The sequence below is a fragment of the Ylistrum balloti genome, unplaced genomic scaffold, assembly GCF_031769215.1.
Source record: "Ylistrum balloti isolate Yb309-2 unplaced genomic scaffold, AGI_CSIRO_Ybal_v1 Utg369890, whole genome shotgun sequence".
In the NCBI taxonomy this organism is placed as follows: Eukaryota; Metazoa; Mollusca; class Bivalvia; order Pectinida; family Pectinidae; genus Ylistrum; species Ylistrum balloti.
Window position 1 is genome coordinate 108624 of NW_026782023.1, and position 23154 is coordinate 131777.

The window sequence follows — 23154 nt, forward strand, 5'->3', positions numbered from 1 at the left end:
ATTCACATTTTTGTTTGATTAAGATGTTAAACAAACTCCATTTCGATTTCTCGCTTGTCGCTCTGATTGGATGTATACTCAACAAAAAAAGAAATGTTAACATGTTTCCTTGGCGAATACCTGTAAATGAGTGAAAACAAAATGACGTTTGTGCAATATTAGAAAATTGTAATGTTTTACATTACAAAATCTAAGGGGGTTACCAAAATCATTCAAGCGTGTTTTAGCGAAAGACCTGCACTAGGTTTTCTGCTAATAACTTGTATCTTCGCTTGAATTTCATAAACATTCAAACTGACAACTGTTCCTTAGATCCTTAGGACTTAGAAATCACCGAATCTTGCTATCTATCAAATTTATCATTATGCCCCGGCTGTCACAAGTACAGAGAGAAAGGGCTGTAGGCATGATCCAGGCTGGGGAGTCTCGCCGTCGAGTTGCACGGCATTTTGGTTGCAGTGTTAAGACAATTTGCCAGTTGGTAAGTCGTTTAAACCAAACTCGGTCAACATCCGATCGTTCCCGAAGCGGCCGACCCCGTAAAACGACCGCTAGGGATGACCGTCGTATACGATTGATACACTTGCGCAATCGATTCGTAACCGCAGTAGAGACTACAAGGACATTGTTTTGGTGTCGTGTGTCTCCCCAAACAGTCCGCAACAGGTTGAGGGCCTACTAATTGAAAGCGCAGCGTCCCTACACTGGACCCAATTTGTTGCGACGTCACCGCAATGATCGGCGTAACTGGACCCGTGTTCACCGTCGTTGGGCCTTACGACAATGGAACAATGGTCTGTTTTCAGATGAGTCCAGGTTTTGTCTGCAACACGGTGACGGTAGGCGCAGAGTGTGGAGGCGACAAAGGGAGCGTTTTGCGAACTGCTGCGTCGCAGAACGGGACCGCTTTGGCGGCGGAAGTGTAATGGTTTGGGGTGGTATTTGTTGGGGGACTCGTACCAGGCTTGTTGTGTTAAATGGCAATTTAACCGGCATTCGATATCTGGACGAAATTTTAAGACCAGTGGTTCTGCCATTCTTAAGACGCCATGGCGTTGGCGCCATTTTTCAACAGGATAACGCACCAGCGCACACCAGTCGCGTCAGCAGAACTTTCTTGCAGCAGAATAACGTACAGGTGTTAGATTGGCCATCTAAATCACCTGATTTGTCACCGATTGAGCATGTCTGGGATGTTCTTGGGCGACGCGTGAGAGAACGTCAAAATCAGCCGTCAAACTTGCAGGAGCTGGCCCAAGCCTTGATCGCTGAATGAAACAATATCTCTCCTCGAATTATCCGCCGGTTTACGAGTTCCATGCGACGACACTGCAATGCTGTTTACTTTGCAAACGGTGGCCATACCCGTTACTAATGATATTACCTTCGAAATTGACCCCAACGTCCTTTACAGTCGAATAAAATCAACTGAACGCAAAGTTTTATAATAAACCATGACTGCAGTTTTATCAGAATTGATCAATTACTTTATTCGTACATGATTGGTAAGGATTTATGAAGAGGTTAATTAATTAATCACAGAATAAAGTAGTGTTACCTTTCTTTTTTTTTGTTTAGTATATAATAACTTTTAGCCCGGAATCACCATAGTGTGACCGGATAGGATGTCATGAAAATGTGTCCATTACATGACATTTCAGTATGATAATACTATCATCCTTTTACACTGCATTGAAAGCTTTGGGAATGAAAACTTCAAACAAAACAATAACTTTCATTTCATTTTAAGTCAGAAACAACATGTCTTCATTAGAATAGAAGTTCCTACCACAAAACCAGTAGAAGATTAGAGTGTGAGTTTTTGATGACGACACGGTCACCTCAATCAGAGAGTAGAAAAAAGTGGTAGATTCCTTGCCATCTGATCTGTCGTTTGTCTGATTAAGGTGATCGTGTAGTCATTGAAACGTCAAACTCTTCAACTGGTTGTAGTATAAGATGAAGATGACCTTGTTGTCATCGAAACGTCACTCTCTTTTACTGGTTGTGTTATAAGAACTGTAAGGTAACCGTGTAGTAAAGGAAACATCACACTCTAATCTTCTACTAGTTGTGTTATAAGAACTGTAAGGTGACCATGTAGTCATGGAAACGTCCCACTCTAATCTTGTGTTATAAGATGAAGGTGACCGTGTAGTTATCGGAACATCTCTCTCAAATATTTGACTGGTTATGTTATAAGAACTGTAAGGTAACCATGTAGTAAAGGAAACATCACACTCTGATCTTCTACTGTTTGTGTTATAAGAACTGTAAGGTAACCATGTAGTAAAGGAAACATCACACTCTGATCTTCTACTGTTTGTGTTATAAGAACTGTAAGGTAACCATGTAGTCATGGAAACGTCACACTCTAATCTTCTACTGGTTGTGTTATAAGAACTTCTATTCTGTTGAAATTGCCAAATTGACGAAAATGTTCCAAAATAGCACTTCGTCATGTTCTGTTCATAAATTCCTTTTATATTATGCTCTTTTGGCAGCAGTTTTGCAATTTTGGTTGCATAATTGTCCAATATGAGGTACATGTAGAATACTTTTGTCGTTTGCAAACTTACCAAAATTGTTCAGTCACAATATATGTAGTCGCTTATGCCAAACAACCAAGAAAATGAGTTAATTTTTCACTCTGCTTTATTCACAATAGCACTTGAAATGTACGTTCTTCATAAGTATACAACATATTTGTAAGCAGACAACGAAGACATTATGATATGGATCTATAATGCATCAATAAAATGCAGGCGAAACCTAAATGATTAAAAGATCATGAGATGAAAAATACAGTTTGAAAGAGATTAGTGATGTTAAGAATATATGCTGAATATAAGACTTAAACTTCTTTCGTCCCTTGTCGTCTCCACCTAGATCTTTAGACCCGAACACAACTTGTCTGATTTACGCGTGTGTTGCACTACAAGGTTTTAGTTATCATCTCGTAAAATGATTATCTCCCTTGTATCTTACCGTGATACATGATTGTCTGGATGCACTGCATAAAGCAGTGATCGTTCCTTCCGATTGGCCAGGTGATCTAGAAACGCACATCCATATGTGTACGCTCTTTATAAGTTATGATTCATATCTTTATCGGACAGATATCCATTAAGGGCACATTTTTCACCGACTTAACGAATGTTATATAATAACGCCGGATATTTTAATACTGCTTCCATATACAATGAGTCTCAAGGTGCTACAAATACCAGTCATTTTCATTTAATTTGCTTGGGCAAAATTACATTGTTCCTGAAAGAGAGTCTTTGCCATGTATTCGACTGCTCAATACTAAAACTGCATTTGCGCTTGGCATAAGGTAGTACAAACATCATTACAAATAACACCTCCAAAATGCGTAAAATGACATAAGGCTAATAATTTGAAATGACAGCTGGTGCAGATTAAGCTCACATACGGTCATTGTTAAGTACGTGATATCATTGGAATGTTGACATTACAACAAAGTATCGTGGTAAGCAAATATTGCATTCTATGCGCTAGACGATATGGAAATATAGAGAGGGGATGTAGTTACTTTTCGATTAATTTAATTTTGTTAATTTTGGATTCTGCAGATATTCAAAACACTTTTTTCTGAAGAACTAAAATACACGCGCACCAGGGTTCAAAATATGCACCAAAATAGCTAAACAGCTAAACATTTCAATAAGCCAATTCCACAAGCCAAGCTGAAATTACAGCTTTATGGGCTATTTTTTCATTATTGTATAATACGTTTAGGGCAGATAAAACAACGACAATATAACACATAAACAAACAGATACAAAACTTGGACATTTCACAAAGGCATTTGATATGTCGTTTGCTGGCGCAAGCGTAGTGGTGACAGTGTTGGTCTCCAAAATACGCAGTATTCCGTTAGTCCAGAACATCATCCGGTCTTCTAGTAAATCAGACTTTGCTGTGACATTGGAGTCCATTTCTATATAGTGTCTTCCGATTTCGTCAAATTTAGGCCAGTATGGAACCGCAAGTCCTTCGTTTGGATTCCTGAGAAATTTGGAACGCCGAATAAGATCATCATTATTTAATTTTTTAAAAAATAAGTATATTACTGCTCAAATTGTCAAAAAAAATGAATATTTTTGTTTTCCAAGGTCATCCGTCATTGTTATCTCATTGTAAGTGTTACTAAAAATTGAAATCTTTTCGTAATTCAAACAAATTGATATTTTGTAAACCTGTACTTATCCTTCATTTGAAAAGAATGGTATTTGGAAACTTACCCGTTATTTGCAAAGTTCGTCCAGTACGACATCATGGTGGTAGAAAGAACCCTGTTGTTACCACTGAGGTAACCCCAGTTATCGAACAAGTAGTTGATCTCAGTTCCATGACCAGCTCCTTCGAACCATTCCGGTAGAACACCAAGTGCAAAATCTACAAGTGGTGCATTCGAGAAGAAATATTGAAAAGAATTCGCGTGTGAGTTTCCTCCTCTATTATGAAGCAATAAAGATTCTAGCATTGGCAAATAATATGTAAAATCACTGAAAAAGTTGACAATGAGTCGACCTTGTTCTGCTATATCCGTTGAGGTGTACTTGTCATATACAAGCTGTAAAATCCTGCTGTCGTTATTGTACTTTGTTTCAGTTAAGCTTTGAGCAAAGAGCTTCAGAACCCAGCTTGGAATTCCTTCCGACAAGTTGCCAGCCGGTAAAAATAAGTCTGGAAATAGTGGAATAACCATCAGTAACAAGGATCCTTCGGCTGAATTGCAACCGGAAATGACGTCGAGCGATTTGTAGAATGCCAACTCTTCCGAGGATTCATTACGAAGTAAAGACAGCGGATCAACGGAAATCAGTTCTCCGTCTATGACAGGTGCTAAAGGCATAGCGAAAATATCATTAAGTGAAGAAAACATATATGCAATGTGCGACCCAGTTAGTAACGTTGTTGCCTCCACTTCGCGTAAACACGAAACTAATGAAGTAGTGCTGTGAACATCACTGCATTGTAAATGATCACCCAAGGCTTGTGCGTACGTGAATGGATCTTTTTGAACAAATCCAAAAGTACCACTTTGCATAATAACGCGATGAAAAAGATTCTGGTTCCCTGGAAACAAAGCTAAATGGAAAACGCTAAAAGCACCTGCCGATTCTCCAAACAACGTTATTGAATCAGAATTGCCGCCAAAATATTTGATATTAGACTTTATCCATTTAAGGGCTTCTATCTGATCCCATAATCCGTAATTACCTCTCGCGCTGGAATCTCCCGTACTGAAAAATCCAAAGACACCGAGTCGGTAGTTGAGCGTCACAACAATGACGTCGCCTTGAAGCGCTAATGACGTACCGTCATACTCCATCCCAGAGCCAGATCTATAGCCTCCACCGTGAATCCAAACCATCACTGATTTGTTGGCAGTTATTGTCAATTCGTTTGGTACATAAACATTTACAAAGAGACAATCTTCCGAGAGATTTTTGTTTGGAAGAAACTTTCCCGTGATCGCGCTTATAGTTTGAATGCAGGCAGGTCCAAACCGGGTAGCGTCAAGTGTATCATTCCACCGTGAAACAGAAACAGGCTTTGCGAATCTTAGTAATCCTATTGGCGGCACAGCGAAAGGAATTTTCCGGAACTGATAGATGTTTTTACCTTTAACCTTTTGTGAAATTCCTCTGATTCGTCCCAATGGCGTGTTTATAGCGATTTCCGTTTCTGACATTACACGAGGTATCTCATCAGTCCAGAATCGTATCCGGTCTCCCAATAAATCAGATCCTGTTGTGATTTCCGTGCCAAGGTCAATGTATTGCCTAGATGTTTCATCAAATTCAGACCAGTACGGTACCGGAAGTCCTATGTTCGGGTTCCTGAAAGGACAAAAATTTTAACTATGTACACGTGTATATTTATCAACACATATGTATCTGAAAAATTCAACTTTCCCATAATTACCGTGTTACGAGGGCTGACTGATAAGTTGTGAGCCTTGTATTGATGACGTTAAACAGTGATATCCGTTTTCAGCTCTACCATTCCCTGACTATTTAAAGCTTCGTAACCGAAGACTGGTGTCATTTGGTCAGTTTATGTGGAAGAGGTAGCAATCTACAGTAAACAAGTCAAGTGACTTTTGCAAAATTGACAAAATCGCTAAAAGAGCAGTGATTCAATATTTGCATAAGAAAGGTCTAGCACCTAAGGGTATCCATAATGACATGGTTGCTGCTATATTTAGGAATGACGCCCTTTCATTTGCTACATTGAAAAGGTGGGTGTTGGAATTAAAGCATGACAAGCAGTGTCTTTGGGAATAACGTCCTTCCCGGAAAACCTGTCACGGTTGCAACCTCAGACACGATCAATTAAGTCCATGATATTGTTATGGCTGACAAGCGAGACACACACACAGATATAGCCAGTATATCTGGGGCTTTTAACGGAAGATCGTGCAATGAGAAAGGTCTCAGCCCGTTGGGTACCAAGATTTCTGACAGTTAATCAGAGGCACACCAGGAGGACTTTGTCATGTGCGAATCTGAAACTTTTAGAGACAGATCCTCTTAACTTTCTACAGAGGTTTGTGACTATGGACGACACGTGGGTCCGTCATTTCATCCCCAAGGCAAAACAACGGTCTAAACAATGGAAGTACCATAGTTCAACCTCGCCAATGAAGGCAAAGACTGTTAGATCAGCTGGAAAGGCTATGGCCTCGGTTTTCGGGGATGCTTATGGTATTCTGATAGTAGATTATCTGCAATCAATGGCACAAACTTCTCATTGGATCTTCAGTGTTTAAAGAAAATATTCAACTCACATATCTCGGAAAACTCAGTAAAGGTGTGTTGTTCCACCAGGACAATGGCCTTGTTCACAAATCTATCATTAACAGGTGTGTCATTAACGATTGTAGCTTTGAATTGATTGAGCATCCGCCTTTTTCGCATGATTTCGCTCCATCACATTTTCATTTATATCAAAAATTGAAAAAAAAACCACCATTTCCGGTACTCACTTTCGGTCAAAGCAAACAAGTATTTAATTTAAAACAAAAATAAGATGTGTCATTGCTCAAATTATCGAAAAATATCTATCAATGACTCATTTACAAGAAAAATCACAGGATACTTTTTAAAACATACGAGCTTCTGAATTTCTATCAACTTAAGTCTTAATTTACATTCAGTTTCTTATGAAGGACAAATACGATTTATTTTGTCTGATTGCTTGTTAATACTGAACATTTTCTTTTTGGCAATAAGAGAACTATATTCTATTACAGTGCATGGCATTGTTATACTGTAGAACCAAACAGATTACCTCACAAGAAATACAGGCCCCACCCCCCGTGTCATTAAATTATACTCAGACTCAAATACACAATTTGTTCTCATACTGAGATACTTCTGGTGATAGATCTGATTTCTGAATCAAAAACAAATCCATGAATACTTAATTTCCAGTCATCTGTCATTGTTATCTCATTGTAAGTGTTACTAAAAATTGAAATCTTTTCGTAATTCAAACAAATTGATATTTTGTAAACCTGTACTTACCCTTCATTTGAAAAGAATGGTATTTGGAAACTTACCCGTTATTTGCAAAGTTCGTCCAGTACGACATCATGGTGGTAGAAAGAACCCTGTTGTTACCACTGAGGTAACCCCAGTTATCGAACAAGTAGTTGATCTCAGTTCCATGACCAGCTCCTTCGAACCATTCCGGTAGAACACCAAGTGCAAAATCTACAAGTGGTGCATTCGAGAAGAAATATTGAAAAGAATTCGCGTGTGAGTTTCCTCCTCTATTATGAAGCAATAAAGATTCTAGCATTGGCAAATAATATGTAAAATCACTGAAAAAGTTGACAATGAGTCGACCTTGTTCTGCTATATCCGTTGAGGTGTACTTGTCATATACAAGCTGTAAAATCCTGCTGTCGTTATTGTACTTTGTTTCAGTTAAGCTTTGAGCAAAGAGCTTCAGAACCCAGCTTGGAATTCCTTCCGACAAGTTGCCAGCCGGTAAAAATAAGTCTGGAAATAGTGGAATAACCATCAGTAACAAGGATCCTTCGGCTGAATTGCAACCGGAAATGACGTCGAGCGATTTGTAGAATGCCAACTCTTCCGAGGATTCATTACGAAGTAAAGACAGCGGATCAACGGAAATCAGTTCTCCGTCTATGACAGGTGCTAAAGGCATAGCGAAAATATCATTAAGTGAAGAAAACATATATGCAATGTGCGACCCAGTTAGTAACGTTGTTGCCTCCACTTCGCGTAAACACGAAACTAATGAAGTAGTGCTGTGAACATCACTGCATTGTAAATGATCACCCAAGGCTTGTGCGTACGTGAATGGATCTTTTTGAACAAATCCAAAAGTACCACTTTGCATAATAACGCGATGAAAAAGATTCTGGTTCCCTGGAAACAAAGCTAAATGGAAAACGCTAAAAGCACCTGCCGATTCTCCAAACAACGTTATTGAATCAGAATTGCCGCCAAAATATTTGATATTAGACTTTATCCATTTAAGGGCTTCTATCTGATCCCATAATCCGTAATTACCTCTCGCGCTGGAATCTCCCGTACTGAAAAATCCAAAGACACCGAGTCGGTAGTTGAGCGTCACAACAATGACGTCGCCTTGAAGCGCTAATGACGTACCGTCATACTCCATCCCAGAGCCAGATCTATAGCCTCCACCGTGAATCCAAACCATCACTGATTTGTTGGCAGTTATTGTCAATTCGTTTGGTACATAAACATTTACAAAGAGACAATCTTCCGAGAGATTTTTGTTTGGAAGAAACTTTCCCGTGATCGCGCTTATAGTTTGAATGCAGGCAGGTCCAAACCGGGTAGCGTCAAGTGTATCATTCCACCGTGAAACAGAAACAGGCTTTGCGAATCTTAGTAATCCTATTGGCGGCACAGCGAAAGGAATTTTCCGGAACTGATAGATGTTTTTACCTTTAACCTTTTGTGAAATTCCTCTGATTCGTCCCAATGGCGTGTTTATAGCGATTTCCGTTTCTGACATTACACGAGGTATCTCATCAGTCCAGAATCGTATCCGGTCTCCCAATAAATCAGATCCTGTTGTGATTTCCGTGCCAAGGTCAATGTATTGCCTAGATGTTTCATCAAATTCAGACCAGTACGGTACCGGAAGTCCTATGTTCGGGTTCCTGAAAGGACAAAAATTTTAACTATGTACACGTGTATATTTATCAACACATATGTATCTGAAAAATTCAACTTTCCCATAATTACCGTGTTACGAGGGCTGACTGATAAGTTGTGAGCCTTGTATTGATGACGTTAAACAGTGATATCCGTTTTCAGCTCTACCATTCCCTGACTATTTAAAGCTTCGTAACCGAAGACTGGTGTCATTTGGTCAGTTTATGTGGAAGAGGTAGCAATCTACAGTAAACAAGTCAAGTGACTTTTGCAAAATTGACAAAATCGCTAAAAGAGCAGTGATTCAATATTTGCATAAGAAAGGTCTAGCACCTAAGGGTATCCATAATGACATGGTTGCTGCTATATTTAGGAATGACGCCCTTTCATTTGCTACATTGAAAAGGTGGGTGTTGGAATTAAAGCATGACAAGCAGTGTCTTTGGGAATAACGTCCTTCCCGGAAAACCTGTCACGGTTGCAACCTCAGACACGATCAATTAAGTCCATGATATTGTTATGGCTGACAAGCGAGACACACACACAGATATAGCCAGTATATCTGGGATTTTAACGGAAGATCGTGCAATGAGAAAGGTCTCAGCCCGTTGGGTACCAAGATTTCTGACAGTTAATCAGAGGCACACCAGGAGGACTTTGTCATGTGCGAATCTGAAACTTTTAGAGACAGATCCTCTTAACTTTCTACAGAGGTTTGTGACTATGGACGACACGTGGGTCCGTCATTTCATCCCCAAGGCAAAACAACGGTCTAAACAATGGAAGTACCATAGTTCAACCTCGCCAATGAAGGCAAAGACTGTTAGATCAGCTGGAAAGGCTATGGCCTCGGTTTTCGGGGATGCTTATGGTATTCTGATAGTAGATTATCTGCAATCAATGGCACAAACTTCTCATTGGATCTTCAGTGTTTAAAGAAAATATTCAACTCACATATCTCGGAAAACTCAGTAAAGGTGTGTTGTTCCACCAGGACAATGGCCTTGTTCACAAATCTATCATTAACAGGTGTGTCATTAACGATTGTAGCTTTGAATTGATTGAGCATCCGCCTTTTTCGCATGATTTCGCTCCATCACATTTTCATTTATATCAAAAATTGAAAAAAAAACCACCATTTCCGGTACTCACTTTCGGTCAAAGCAAACAAGTATTTAATTTAAAACAAAAATAAGATGTGTCATTGCTCAAATTATCAAAACAAATCCATGAATACTTAATTTCCAGTCATCTGTCATTGTTATCTCATTGTAAGTGTTACTAAAAATTGAAATCTTTTCGTAATTCAAACAAATTGATATTTTGTAAACCTGTACTTACCCTTCATTTGAAAAGAATGGTATTTGGAAACTTCAAAAACAAACCCGTTATTTGCAAAGTTCGTAATTCAAACAAATTGATACGACATCATGGTGGAAACTTACCCGTTATTTGCAAAAAGAACCCTGTTGTTACCACTGAGGTAACCCCAGTTATCGAACAAGTAGTTGATCTCAGTTCCATGACCAGCTCCTTCGAACCATTCCGGTAGAACACCAAGTGCAAAATCTACAAGTGGTGCATTCGAGAAGAAATATTGAAAAGAATTCGCGTGTGAGTTTCCTCCTCTATTATGAAGCAATAAAGATTCTAGCATTGGCAAATAATATGTAAAATCACTGAAAAAGTTGACAATGAGTCGACCTTGTTCTGCTATATCCGTTGAGGTGTACTTGTCATATACAAGCTGTAAAATCCTGCTGTCGTTATTGTACTTTGTTTCAGTTAAGCTTTGAGCAAAGAGCTTCAGAACCCAGCTTGGAATTCCTTCCGACAAGTTGCCAGCCGGTAAAAATAAGTCTGGAAATAGTGGAATAACCATCAGTAACAAGGATCCTTCGGCTGAATTGCAACCGGAAATGACGTCGAGCGATTTGTAGAATGCCAACTCTTCCGAGGATTCATTACGAAGTAAAGACAGCGGATCAACGGAAATCAGTTCTCCGTCTATGACAGGTGCTAAAGGCATAGCGAAAATATCATTAAGTGAAGAAAACATATATGCAATGTGCGACCCAGTTAGTAACGTTGTTGCCTCCACTTCGCGTAAACACGAAACTAATGAAGTAGTGCTGTGAACATCACTGCATTGTAAATGATCACCCAAGGCTTGTGCGTACGTGAATGGATCTTTTTGAACAAATCCAAAAGTACCACTTTGCATAATAACGCGATGAAAAAGATTCTGGTTCCCTGGAAACAAAGCTAAATGGAAAACGCTAAAAGCACCTGCCGATTCTCCAAACAACGTTATTGAATCAGAATTGCCGCCAAAATATTTGATATTAGACTTTATCCATTTAAGGGCTTCTATCTGATCCCATAATCCGTAATTACCTCTCGCGCTGGAATCTCCCGTACTGAAAAATCCAAAGACACCGAGTCGGTAGTTGAGCGTCACAACAATGACGTCGCCTTGAAGCGCTAATGACGTACCGTCATACTCCATCCCAGAGCCAGATCTATAGCCTCCACCGTGAATCCAAACCATCACTGATTTGTTGGCAGTTATTGTCAATTCGTTTGGTACATAAACATTTACAAAGAGACAATCTTCCGAGAGATTTTTGTTTGGAAGAAACTTTCCCGTGATCGCGCTTATAGTTTGAATGCAGGCAGGTCCAAACCGGGTAGCGTCAAGTGTATCATTCCACCGTGAAACAGAAACAGGCTTTGCGAATCTTAGTAATCCTATTGGCGGCACAGCGAAAGGAATTTTCCGGAACTGATAGATGTTTTTACCTTTAACCTTTTGTGAAATTCCTCTGATTCGTCCCAATGGCGTGTTTATAGCGATTTCCGTTTCTGACATTACACGAGGTATCTCATCAGTCCAGAATCGTATCCGGTCTCCCAATAAATCAGATCCTGTTGTGATTTCCGTGCCAAGGTCAATGTATTGCCTAGATGTTTCATCAAATTCAGACCAGTACGGTACCGGAAGTCCTATGTTCGGGTTCCTGAAAGGACAAAAATTTTAACTATGTACACGTGTATATTTATCAACACATATGTATCTGAAAAATTCAACTTTCCCATAATTACCGTGTTACGAGGGCTGACTGATAAGTTGTGAGCCTTGTATTGATGACGTTAAACAGTGATATCCGTTTTCAGCTCTACCATTCCCTGACTATTTAAAGCTTCGTAACCGAAGACTGGTGTCATTTGGTCAGTTTATGTGGAAGAGGTAGCAATCTACAGTAAACAAGTCAAGTGACTTTTGCAAAATTGACAAAATCGCTAAAAGAGCAGTGATTCAATATTTGCATAAGAAAGGTCTAGCACCTAAGGGTATCCATAATGACATGGTTGCTGCTATATTTAGGAATGACGCCCTTTCATTTGCTACATTGAAAAGGTGGGTGTTGGAATTAAAGCATGACAAGCAGTGTCTTTGGGAATAACGTCCTTCCCGGAAAACCTGTCACGGTTGCAACCTCAGACACGATCAATTAAGTCCATGATATTGTTATGGCTGACAAGCGAGACACACACACAGATATAGCCAGTATATCTGGGATTTTAACGGAAGATCGTGCAATGAGAAAGGTCTCAGCCCGTTGGGTACCAAGATTTCTGACAGTTAATCAGAGGCACACCAGGAGGACTTTGTCATGTGCGAATCTGAAACTTTTAGAGACAGATCCTCTTAACTTTCTACAGAGGTTTGTGACTATGGACGACACGTGGGTCCGTCATTTCATCCCCAAGGCAAAACAACGGTCTAAACAATGGAAGTACCATAGTTCAACCTCGCCAATGAAGGCAAAGACTGTTAGATCAGCTGGAAAGGCTATGGCCTCGGTTTTCGGGGATGCTTATGGTATTCTGATAGTAGATTATCTGCAATCAATGGCACAAACTTCTCATTGGATCTTCAGTGTTTAAAGAAAATATTCAACTCACATATCTCGGAAAACTCAGTAAAGGTGTGTTGTTCCACCAGGACAATGGCCTTGTTCACAAATCTATCATTAACAGGTGTGTCATTAACGATTGTAGCTTTGAATTGATTGAGCATCCGCCTTTTTCGCATGATTTCGCTCCATCACATTTTCATTTATATCAAAAATTGAAAAAAAAACCCACCATTTCCGGTACTCATTTTCGGTCAAAGCAAACAAGTATTTAATTTAAAACAAAAATAAGATGTGTCATTGCTCAAATTATCAAAACAAATCCATGAATACTTAATTTCCAGTCATCTGTCATTGTTATCTCATTGTAAGTGTTACTAAAAATTGAAATCTTTTCGTAATTCAAACAAATTGATATTTTGTAAACCTGTACTTACCCTTCATTTGAAAAGAATGGTATTTGGAAACTTACCCGTTATTTGCAAAGTTCGTCCAGTACGACATCATGGTGGTAGAAAGAACCCTGTTGTTACCACTGAGGTAACCCCAGTTATCGAACAAGTAGTTGATCTCAGTTCCATGACCAGCTCCTTCGAACCATTCCGGTAGAACACCAAGTGCAAAATCTACAAGTGGTGCATTCGAGAAGAAATATTGAAAAGAATTCGCGTGTGAGTTTCCTCCTCTATTATGAAGCAATAAAGATTCTAGCATTGGCAAATAATATGTAAAATCACTGAAAAAGTTGACAATGAGTCGACCTTGTTCTGCTATATCCGTTGAGGTGTACTTGTCATATACAAGCTGTAAAATCCTGCTGTCGTTATTGTACTTTGTTTCAGTTAAGCTTTGAGCAAAGAGCTTCAGAACCCAGCTTGGAATTCCTTCCGACAAGTTGCCAGCCGGTAAAAATAAGTCTGGAAATAGTGGAATAACCATCAGTAACAAGGATCCTTCGGCTGAATTGCAACCGGAAATGACGTCGAGCGATTTGTAGAATGCCAACTCTTCCGAGGATTCATTACGAAGTAAAGACAGCGGATCAACGGAAATCAGTTCTCCGTCTATGACAGGTGCTAAAGGCATAGCGAAAATATCATTAAGTGAAGAAAACATATATGCAATGTGCGACCCAGTTAGTAACGTTGTTGCCTCCACTTCGCGTAAACACGAAACTAATGAAGTAGTGCTGTGAACATCACTGCATTGTAAATGATCACCCAAGGCTTGTGCGTACGTGAATGGATCTTTTTGAACAAATCCAAAAGTACCACTTTGCATAATAACGCGATGAAAAAGATTCTGGTTCCCTGGAAACAAAGCTAAATGGAAAACGCTAAAAGCACCTGCCGATTCTCCAAACAACGTTATTGAATCAGAATTGCCGCCAAAATATTTGATATTAGACTTTATCCATTTAAGGGCTTCTATCTGATCCCATAATCCGTAATTACCTCTCGCGCTGGAATCTCCCGTACTGAAAAATCCAAAGACACCGAGTCGGTAGTTGAGCGTCACAACAATGACGTCGCCTTGAAGCGCTAATGACGTACCGTCATACTCCATCCCAGAGCCAGATCTATAGCCTCCACCGTGAATCCAAACCATCACTGATTTGTTGGCAGTTATTGTCAATTCGTTTGGTACATAAACATTTACAAAGAGACAATCTTCCGAGAGATTTTTGTTTGGAAGAAACTTTCCCGTGATCGCGCTTATAGTTTGAATGCAGGCAGGTCCAAACCGGGTAGCGTCAAGTGTATCATTCCACCGTGAAACAGAAACAGGCTTTGCGAATCTTAGTAATCCTATTGGCGGCACAGCGAAAGGAATTTTCCGGAACTGATAGATGTTTTTACCTTTAACCTTTTGTGAAATTCCTCTGATTCGTCCCAATGGCGTGTTTATAGCGATTTCCGTTTCTGACATTACACGAGGTATCTCATCAGTCCAGAATCGTATCCGGTCTCCCAATAAATCAGATCCTGTTGTGATTTCCGTGCCAAGGTCAATGTATTGCCTAGATGTTTCATCAAATTCAGACCAGTACGGTACCGGAAGTCCTATGTTCGGGTTCCTGAAAGGACAAAAATTTTAACTATGTACACGTGTATATTTATCAACACATATGTATCTGAAAAATTCAACTTTCCCATAATTACCGTGTTACGAGGGCTGACTGATAAGTTGTGAGCCTTGTATTGATGACGTTAAACAGTGATATCCGTTTTCAGCTCTACCATTCCCTGACTATTTAAAGCTTCGTAACCGAAGACTGGTGTCATTTGGTCAGTTTATGTGGAAGAGGTAGCAATCTACAGTAAACAAGTCAAGTGACTTTTGCAAAATTAACAAAATCGCTAAAAGAGCAGTGATTCAATATTTGCATAAGAAAGGTCTAGCACCTAAGGGTATCCATAATGACATGGTTGCTGCTATATTTAGGAATGACGCCCTTTCATTTGCTACATTGAAAAGGTGGGTGTTGGAATTAAAGCATGACAAGCAGTGTCTTTGGGAATAACGTCCTTCCCGGAAAACCTGTCACGGTTGCAACCTCAGACACGATCAATTAAGTCCATGATATTGTTATGGCTGACAAGCGAGACACACACACAGATATAGCCAGTATATCTGGGATTTTAACGGAAGATCGTGCAATGAGAAAGGTCTCAGCCCGTTGGGTACCAAGATTTCTGACAGTTAATCAGAGGCACACCAGGAGGACTTTGTCATGTGCGAATCTGAAACTTTTAGAGACAGATCCTCTTAACTTTCTACAGAGGTTTGTGACTATGGACGACACGTGGGTCCGTCATTTCATCCCCAAGGCAAAACAACGGTCTAAACAATGGAAGTACCATAGTTCAACCTCGCCAATGAAGGCAAAGACTGTTAGATCAGCTGGAAAGGCTATGGCCTCGGTTTTCGGGGATGCTTATGGTATTCTGATAGTAGATTATCTGCAATCAATGGCACAAACTTCTCATTGGATCTTCAGTGTTTAAAGAAAATATTCAACTCACATATCTCGGAAAACTCAGTAAAGGTGTGTTGTTCCACCAGGACAATGGCCTTGTTCACAAATCTATCATTAACAGGTGTGTCATTAACGATTGTAGCTTTGAATTGATTGAGCATCCGCCTTTTTCGCATGATTTCGCTCCATCACATTTTCATTTATATCAAAAATTGAAAAAAAAACCACCATTTCCGGTACTCACTTTCGGTCAAAGCAAACAAGTATTTAATTTAAAACAAAAATAAGATGTGTCATGCTCAAATTATCAAAACAAATCCATGAATACTTAATTTCCAGTCATCTGTCATTGTTATCTCATTGTAAGTGTTACTAAAAATTGAAATCTTTTCGTAATTCAAACAAATTGATATTTTGTAAACCTGTACTTACCCTTCATTTGAAAAGAATGGTATTTGGAAACTTACCCGTTATTTGCAAAGTTCGTCCAGTACGACATCATGGTGGTAGAAAGAACCCTGTTGTTACCACTGAGGTAACCCCAGTTATCGAACAAGTAGTTGATCTCAGTTCCATGACCAGCTCCTTCGAACCATTCCGGTAGAACACCAAGTGCAAAATCTACAAGTGGTGCATTCGAGAAGAAATATTGAAAAGAATTCGCGTGTGAGTTTCCTCCTCTATTATGAAGCAATAAAGATTCTAGCATTGGCAAATAATATGTAAAATCACTGAAAAAGTTGACAATGAGTCGACCTTGTTCTGCTATATCCGTTGAGGTGTACTTGTCATATACAAGCTGTAAAATCCTGCTGTCGTTATTGTACTTTGTTTCAGTTAAGCTTTGAGCAAAGAGCTTCAGAACCCAGCTTGGAATTCCTTCCGACAAGTTGCCAGCCGGTAAAAATAAGTCTGGAAATAGTGGAATAACCATCAGTAACAAGGATCCTTCGGCTGAATTGCAACCGGAAATGACGTCGAGCGATTTGTAGAATGCCAACTCTTCCGAGGATTCATTACGAAGTAAAGACAGCGGATCAACGGAAATCAGTTCTCCGTCTATGACAGGTGCTAAAGGCATAGCGAAAATATCATTAAGTGAAGAAAACATATATGCAATGTGCGACCCAGTTAGTAACGTTGTTGCCTCCACTTCGCGTAAACACGAAACTAATGAAGTAGTGCTGTGAACATCACTGCATTGTAAATGATCACCCAAGGCTTGTGCGTACGTGAATGGATCTTTTTGAACAAATCCAAAAGTACCACTTTGCATAATAACGCGATGAAAAAGATTCTGGTTCCCTGGAAACAAAGCTAAATGGAAAACGCTAAAAGCACCTGCCGATTCTCCAAACAACGTTATTGAATCAGAATTGCCGCCAAAATATTTGATATTAGACTTTATCCATTTAAGGGCTTCTATCTGATCCCATAATCCGTAATTACCTCTCGCGCTGGAATCTCCCGTACTGAAAAATCCAAAGACACCGAGTCGGTAGTTGAGCGTCACAACAATGACGTCGCCTTGAAGCGCTAATGACGTACCGTCATACTCCATCCCAGAGCCAGATCTATAGCCTCCACCGTGAATCCAAACCATCACTGATTTGTTGGCTGTTGTTGAAAGTTTATGTGGGACATAAACGTTCAAGAAAAGACAATCTTCTGATACAGGATGTGTCAAACTGCCGCTTTGAATACAAGCAGGTCCAAAGTCTGTAGCGTTAAGTGTGTTATTCCAAGGTGGATGTTTCAACGGTTTGCTGAATCTAAGGGGGCCTACTGGCGGCATTGCGTAAGGAATCTTCTTAAACTGATAAATGTTTCCTTTCTGTAACGGTACAACAATTCCTTCCAAGGCGCCATCTTCTGTTGAAACTATTGTTCCAAATACATGTCCAGTACCAAGTGCAATAAAGCTAACCAAAATGGCCAGGCCTATACCCGTTCCGTCGTTAGCGCTCCTCATGTTAACTTTATTGTTCAAAAAAAGTGTGTGAATCTCCTTTAAGTATTCAGCAAAGGATGACCCAGTTAGGTCTATTTATAACCTGAATATACACCAATTTCTACAGACTGTTGATAACTAAAGAGTGTGACAAATATTGACCCCAGTACTGACTGCACTACTGTCCTCGATATCTAATATTAGGTTGAGGCATTACAACACCATACAAAAGACAAATAAGTCAATAATAAATTCATTAACAGTCACATACTATGTACTAACATAAACTGAAAAGACACTTGTTTGTCTCAGTATGAATCGCCATTGACCTAGTGTTTGGAAATATAACAGACGAGTAGTCGGCCAAAATAAACATTGCTTTATAGACGTGGAATTATTGTATTCCGGGGTCACAGCAAACCATGGAGATTTAAGGATGTAGGAAAGACAGGTTTGAGGGAAAGAAAAGGCAGAATATCAATCGATTTAAGATCAATTTCACATTGATATCTTTAATCTTGTATGGCATCATCGGTAACTGTACGTGAACGTATGATTTGTAATGGGACGCTCACAGCAACGTTTAAAAGACCTGAAGAGCATGGTCTACAAATTTGTGACGTTGTCGTGATTCTATTAATAGTGTCAAATATGTCCATAACTGTCCATTGCTAAAATATTTCTGAACATACAGATCTGAAATGCGTTAAATATGACTGGTGTATCACTTTTCATGTGTATCATTCTACAATAATGTCTTTGTAAAAAATGACAAACAGACAGAAAATTTAATTGCTTGAAAATTGAATGACAGAACCATGTCTAATACTGGATTTGCTGGTCAGATTGATAATAAATACGAAGCGCCTTATTGTCAGCAAGGAGGCGTGATACCGAGGGGAGATCAGATGAAATGTTAATGTAGATTAGGAAGAATAGAAGAGAACATCGTCTTTTACGTGTACTTTTAAATCAAATTAACATTTTGTGAACTATTTGTATTACCTGTTTTATATAGCCGTATTTCTTCATCAATGACAAAGTCTACCTCATTTCTTCTTTAACGCTACGAGGGACGGAGAATAGTGTAGTAATTACCTCTCCTTCCTGTCCTTTCGGAAAGGTTTATCACTGATGCCAACCTTAATTTCATCAGTAGTAATGAATGCATCCAGACAATGTTGATTTATTAAACAAATTTCCACATCTTGTGTAAAAATTGTAATCGAAACGAAATTTGAACGGTAGTAACAATACCAAAGGTGAGTATAGCAAAAATACAAAAATGTGGTGATTCTGTAGCATCTAAAAGTAGTTACTGAAATGGGGCTAAATCAAGCGACGTGTACAGGAGTAATGTATACATTTAAAACAGATAGGTGGGTTTTTTGTCAACACAGTAGGACACCTACAGGGTCGTATTACAGGGTCATAGGCTTTGCAAAAATAGCTTAGTAGAGCAACAGACATGCATTATAGTCATGAGTATGCATACACCATCAGGACTGAGAGTTACAAACAAGGTGTGTAAACAGTAAACTGTAAAATATTTCGGCTAAGGAGTTGAGAATGGTAATACCAGTCTTTACTGGCCAGTCGATCATCACTCATCCTAGGGCAAGAAAGGTTGAGCATACATGAATATTAGCATCACGCTATATAACGGAGTTGGGCGGTAACAAAAAAGGCAATCGGGTTAAGGTATATTTATTCAATATCTATATCTCTATATCGGATGTAATTGACCAGAATGCAGCTAATGAAACGTCACTTTTGAGATTTTAAACATAAGTAATTATTTTAGTTATATTTAAGGATCGTTAAACCCCTCAATAAAATTCAGCCTCGCATGGAACCAAAACCACGACAGCCAACAGCTGAGCACTGTTAGTTTCCATAAGTATGTCAATAGTCTGTTGGAAGATCTTACCACCAAACTCGACGAGGATGTTGTCGAGGAGAAACTCGATAATTTGTATGATTTCTTTTGATTTGGACGTTTTTGTTTACAATATATGCTTCAGTATAGTTCACAACATAATCTTGTTCCAACAGAGTCTTTCTAAGTGTTAGTTGTAGGATTGAGAACTCGTTTTTCGGAGATGGAGTGCGAGGCATGAAGATGCACAATGCGAAGTCAATGTATTGAGAAGGGTAATTGACAAACAGTATATGTGTAAGCCAAGACAACGGACTCGCATTACAGTCGAAGTACACATCAATAAAGGTCGGAAAAGAGTGACTAATGTCAACACGGTGACAGAAACGCTGTGTTGACCTTAAACTGTAAAAGATCTCGGATTAGGATTCCAGAGGTGCGACGGTGGTTTGGTCAGTTCCTACTATATTGTTCATACCACATTACCGCTATTTTCAGAGTAACATTACGCATGTCGTCCGCTATTCCTTCGAGACGCTGAATATACCTAATACTTGTCCTTGTAATAAATATTTTAACTTAAATTGTCCTCATTTGCTAGATACCATATGAATGTGAAATAGGGATAACGACATCATTTCAATAATTGTTACTAATGTGCGAGGAAATGGATGTCAGAAGAGAATTGATTGGCTAAGAGGGATCATGTGATCTGGTGAGAAAGGTACAAAAGGGAGCGCGAAAGAAATTCGGTTGATTAAGACAGTGGTACATAGTATAACAGTAAATATGACAATGTATAATCAGTACAATTTAAGGTAAAGTATTACAGTCATTTCTATCTAATATATTCTAAAATAATCGTTATGTAACGTATTTTTTCATTGGATAATTTTCCTGATTCATTCCACACATCCTCCCGATTTCTGACGGCCATCTTTCCACTTAAGGCAGATTATCGACATTGGAGTAATTCATCACAACGACATACTAAAATGTGTCGTCGAAATGTGAAAAGGAGATTATAATCATGACGATCTTTGTGACATATTCCGATTCCCTAGTATCTGCTTTTATGAGTTTGAAGGTAGGTTTAATGTCAGGATGTCGATAAATACGATAGCAGTTACAGTAGGTTATATTCGCAATCCAGGGATCATTTTCAATCGATATATCATAATGAAACGAAATCGTATCAAATGTTATTGTCTACTTTTACTGGGTAATTCTATAGAGAATGGTACATAAATCCCAATCTGCATTTCAAAGAAACATACCGAGAACTTCGGATGATTTTCGTGTCCTGATCTCATGTCGATGTCTCTCCCCAATGTCCGTTGTTTTATCGATCTACTTCAGTGAATAAACACCTTAACCATTCAGAGATAGACATAACGGATTTAGAGTATGTACACAAGGAAAAGACATAACCAAGGCGGCGACTATATGCTCCCCCGAAAATTTTCAGAGAGCATAACAAACAAATTAACCCGCCCAAACGCCATAACCCATGATCTAATTTACAGTATATGCATAAAAACAAGCATGCTACCCCCCCCCCCCCCCCCCCCCCCACCTTATTCTATTATATCATAATTGATTTAGGATATATTTAGCCGTTAAGTAACTATATTTGTTCAGTACCTGATTGTATCCCATCACACTGACTTCTGACACTATGAGTGATGTTTGATGTGTGGCAGTATCCCATATGATTAAACAAATTGTTTTGTTGGTGTTTGTAAAGTGTTTTTAAAAGCTGATGGACATCATCGAAGACAGAGACCGCCAGGCCTCTTCCAATACTTGAACAGCTATCATTAATAGATTGCATTTCAAAATTATTAACATGTAAACGGTATAAAATCGGGGACATAATTTCTATCTTTTGTCTTTAAATGACACTGATTTCAACTACAGGGGTTTTGTCTTTAAATGACGCTGATTTCAACCACAGGAGTTTTGTCTTTAAATGATGCTGATTTCAACCACAGGGATTTTTAGTCTTTCAATGGAGTTGAAAGCTTTACTAATATCAATAATACCTTGTTTTTCAGTGTTCGAGTAATCAAAGTTGGTAACGCGAAATTAATTACTCTTGTATTCGAAGAAAACAATACTATATTTCTTAAAGACAAAAATACATCTTTAATAGACTTTTTAGACTTGCCATTTTATAGACTTGCACAATATTTTCATTTGACCAGCAGAGATACACCCCTACCTGTTCAGGTGTAAATCATCATCCATAACCTGTCTCCAGATTATATGATGTTGAGGTTTTCATCGGTAGATGTAACAAATTATATTAATTGCGATCCGAACAAATTGAAATAAAACACTATTAATAACTTGTTCGTACGTGCGCATCTAAACAGCCAAGTTGTGCCGACCGAATGGCAGATTGCCAGAACTGGCCGAACGGTTGAATGTCGGTCAAAAAATGTCTCCAATAAATGGCCAATCGTAGTGTGCCTTGTCACATTCAGCTTCAACCTTCTGCTGGTCAAAAATTGTCGTTGTCTTCCATTTTTGTTAATTCTAGGGGACCTTTAAATCCAGAAATATATATTTCTGGAAATTTATAAATCTGTTTAGTATTTATTTGATTAATCTTTTTGCGAATACTACTGGATATCTTAAGATATAGTTTCTTACGAAATCAAAACCACTAACAAAATATTTAAATAACAAAATATGTATCCCACAAAGGAAGATTTAACAGCAGACGGTACGGGGTGTTACAGCACCATTAGGTAGAAACATCCTTTCATATATCATATATCTTTAAATTTCATGTCACGGAAATCCGTCTCTACCTTTTCATATACACAACAAAAACGATTTTGTTCTGTATCCAAATCGTGACCATAAAATTTATTATCAAGCCGTGATAGAGGTAATAATGTCAGGTTCAGATAAAATCGTCAAAAGAGAGGCCGTGCATTTCCACGTATTATTATACTCCCATGTGCGTAAGTTGACTTCACGATTGCACAAAAGATACACAAACGAATGACCCATTTATACAATCTACAAAACGTGCCCGGCTCTGTATCAAAATACATCAAAATGAAAATTTCGGAAACTCAGAAAACTTTTGTATTACGCGTGCATTTCCTGCGATACTGAAAGGTATCTTCTTTTTTGTTGTAATTGACTTTCATCTCGCGAAAATGATAGTAGTGATTTTTAAACTTAATGTAGTGCAACACAAGTAACAAAGG

At 38.8% G+C, this 23154-nt stretch overlaps 2 protein-coding genes across 2 annotated transcripts; both read right to left on the minus strand.

The window, feature by feature from the left end:
- Positions 1-4264: 4264 nt before the first annotated feature.
- Positions 4265-15536, minus strand: LOC132546428 (uncharacterized). The gene is made up of 5 exons (XM_060210139.1): positions 15523-15536; positions 13590-15194; positions 10643-12217; positions 7598-9202; positions 4265-5873 (listed from the first exon to the last, which is right to left on the minus strand). The coding sequence occupies exons 1-5, from the start codon at positions 15534-15536 to the stop codon at positions 4265-4267; spliced, it is 6408 nt and encodes a 2135-aa protein (XP_060066122.1).
- Positions 15537-16560: 1024 nt separating this feature from the next.
- LOC132546429 (carboxylesterase 4A-like) lies at positions 16561-18069 on the minus strand. The gene has a single exon (XM_060210141.1). It carries the CDS (start codon positions 18067-18069, stop codon positions 16561-16563), a length of 1509 nt encoding a protein of 502 aa, XP_060066124.1.
- Between the last annotated feature and the right edge of the window lie 5085 nt (positions 18070-23154).

Coding starts and splice junctions, on each gene's coding strand:
- LOC132546429 (XM_060210141.1), bottom strand. CDS start 18,069: ATGAGGAGCGCTAACGACGGAACGGGTATAGGCCTGGCCATTTTGGTT.
- LOC132546428 (XM_060210139.1), bottom strand. Junction 12,218..13,589: donor ACGAACTTTGCAAATAACGG/GTAAGTTTCCAA, acceptor TTGTCCTTTCAG/GAACCCGAACATAGGACTTC. Junction 5,874..7,597: donor ACGAACTTTGCAAATAACGG/GTAAGTTTCCAA, acceptor TTGTCCTTTCAG/GAACCCGAACATAGGACTTC.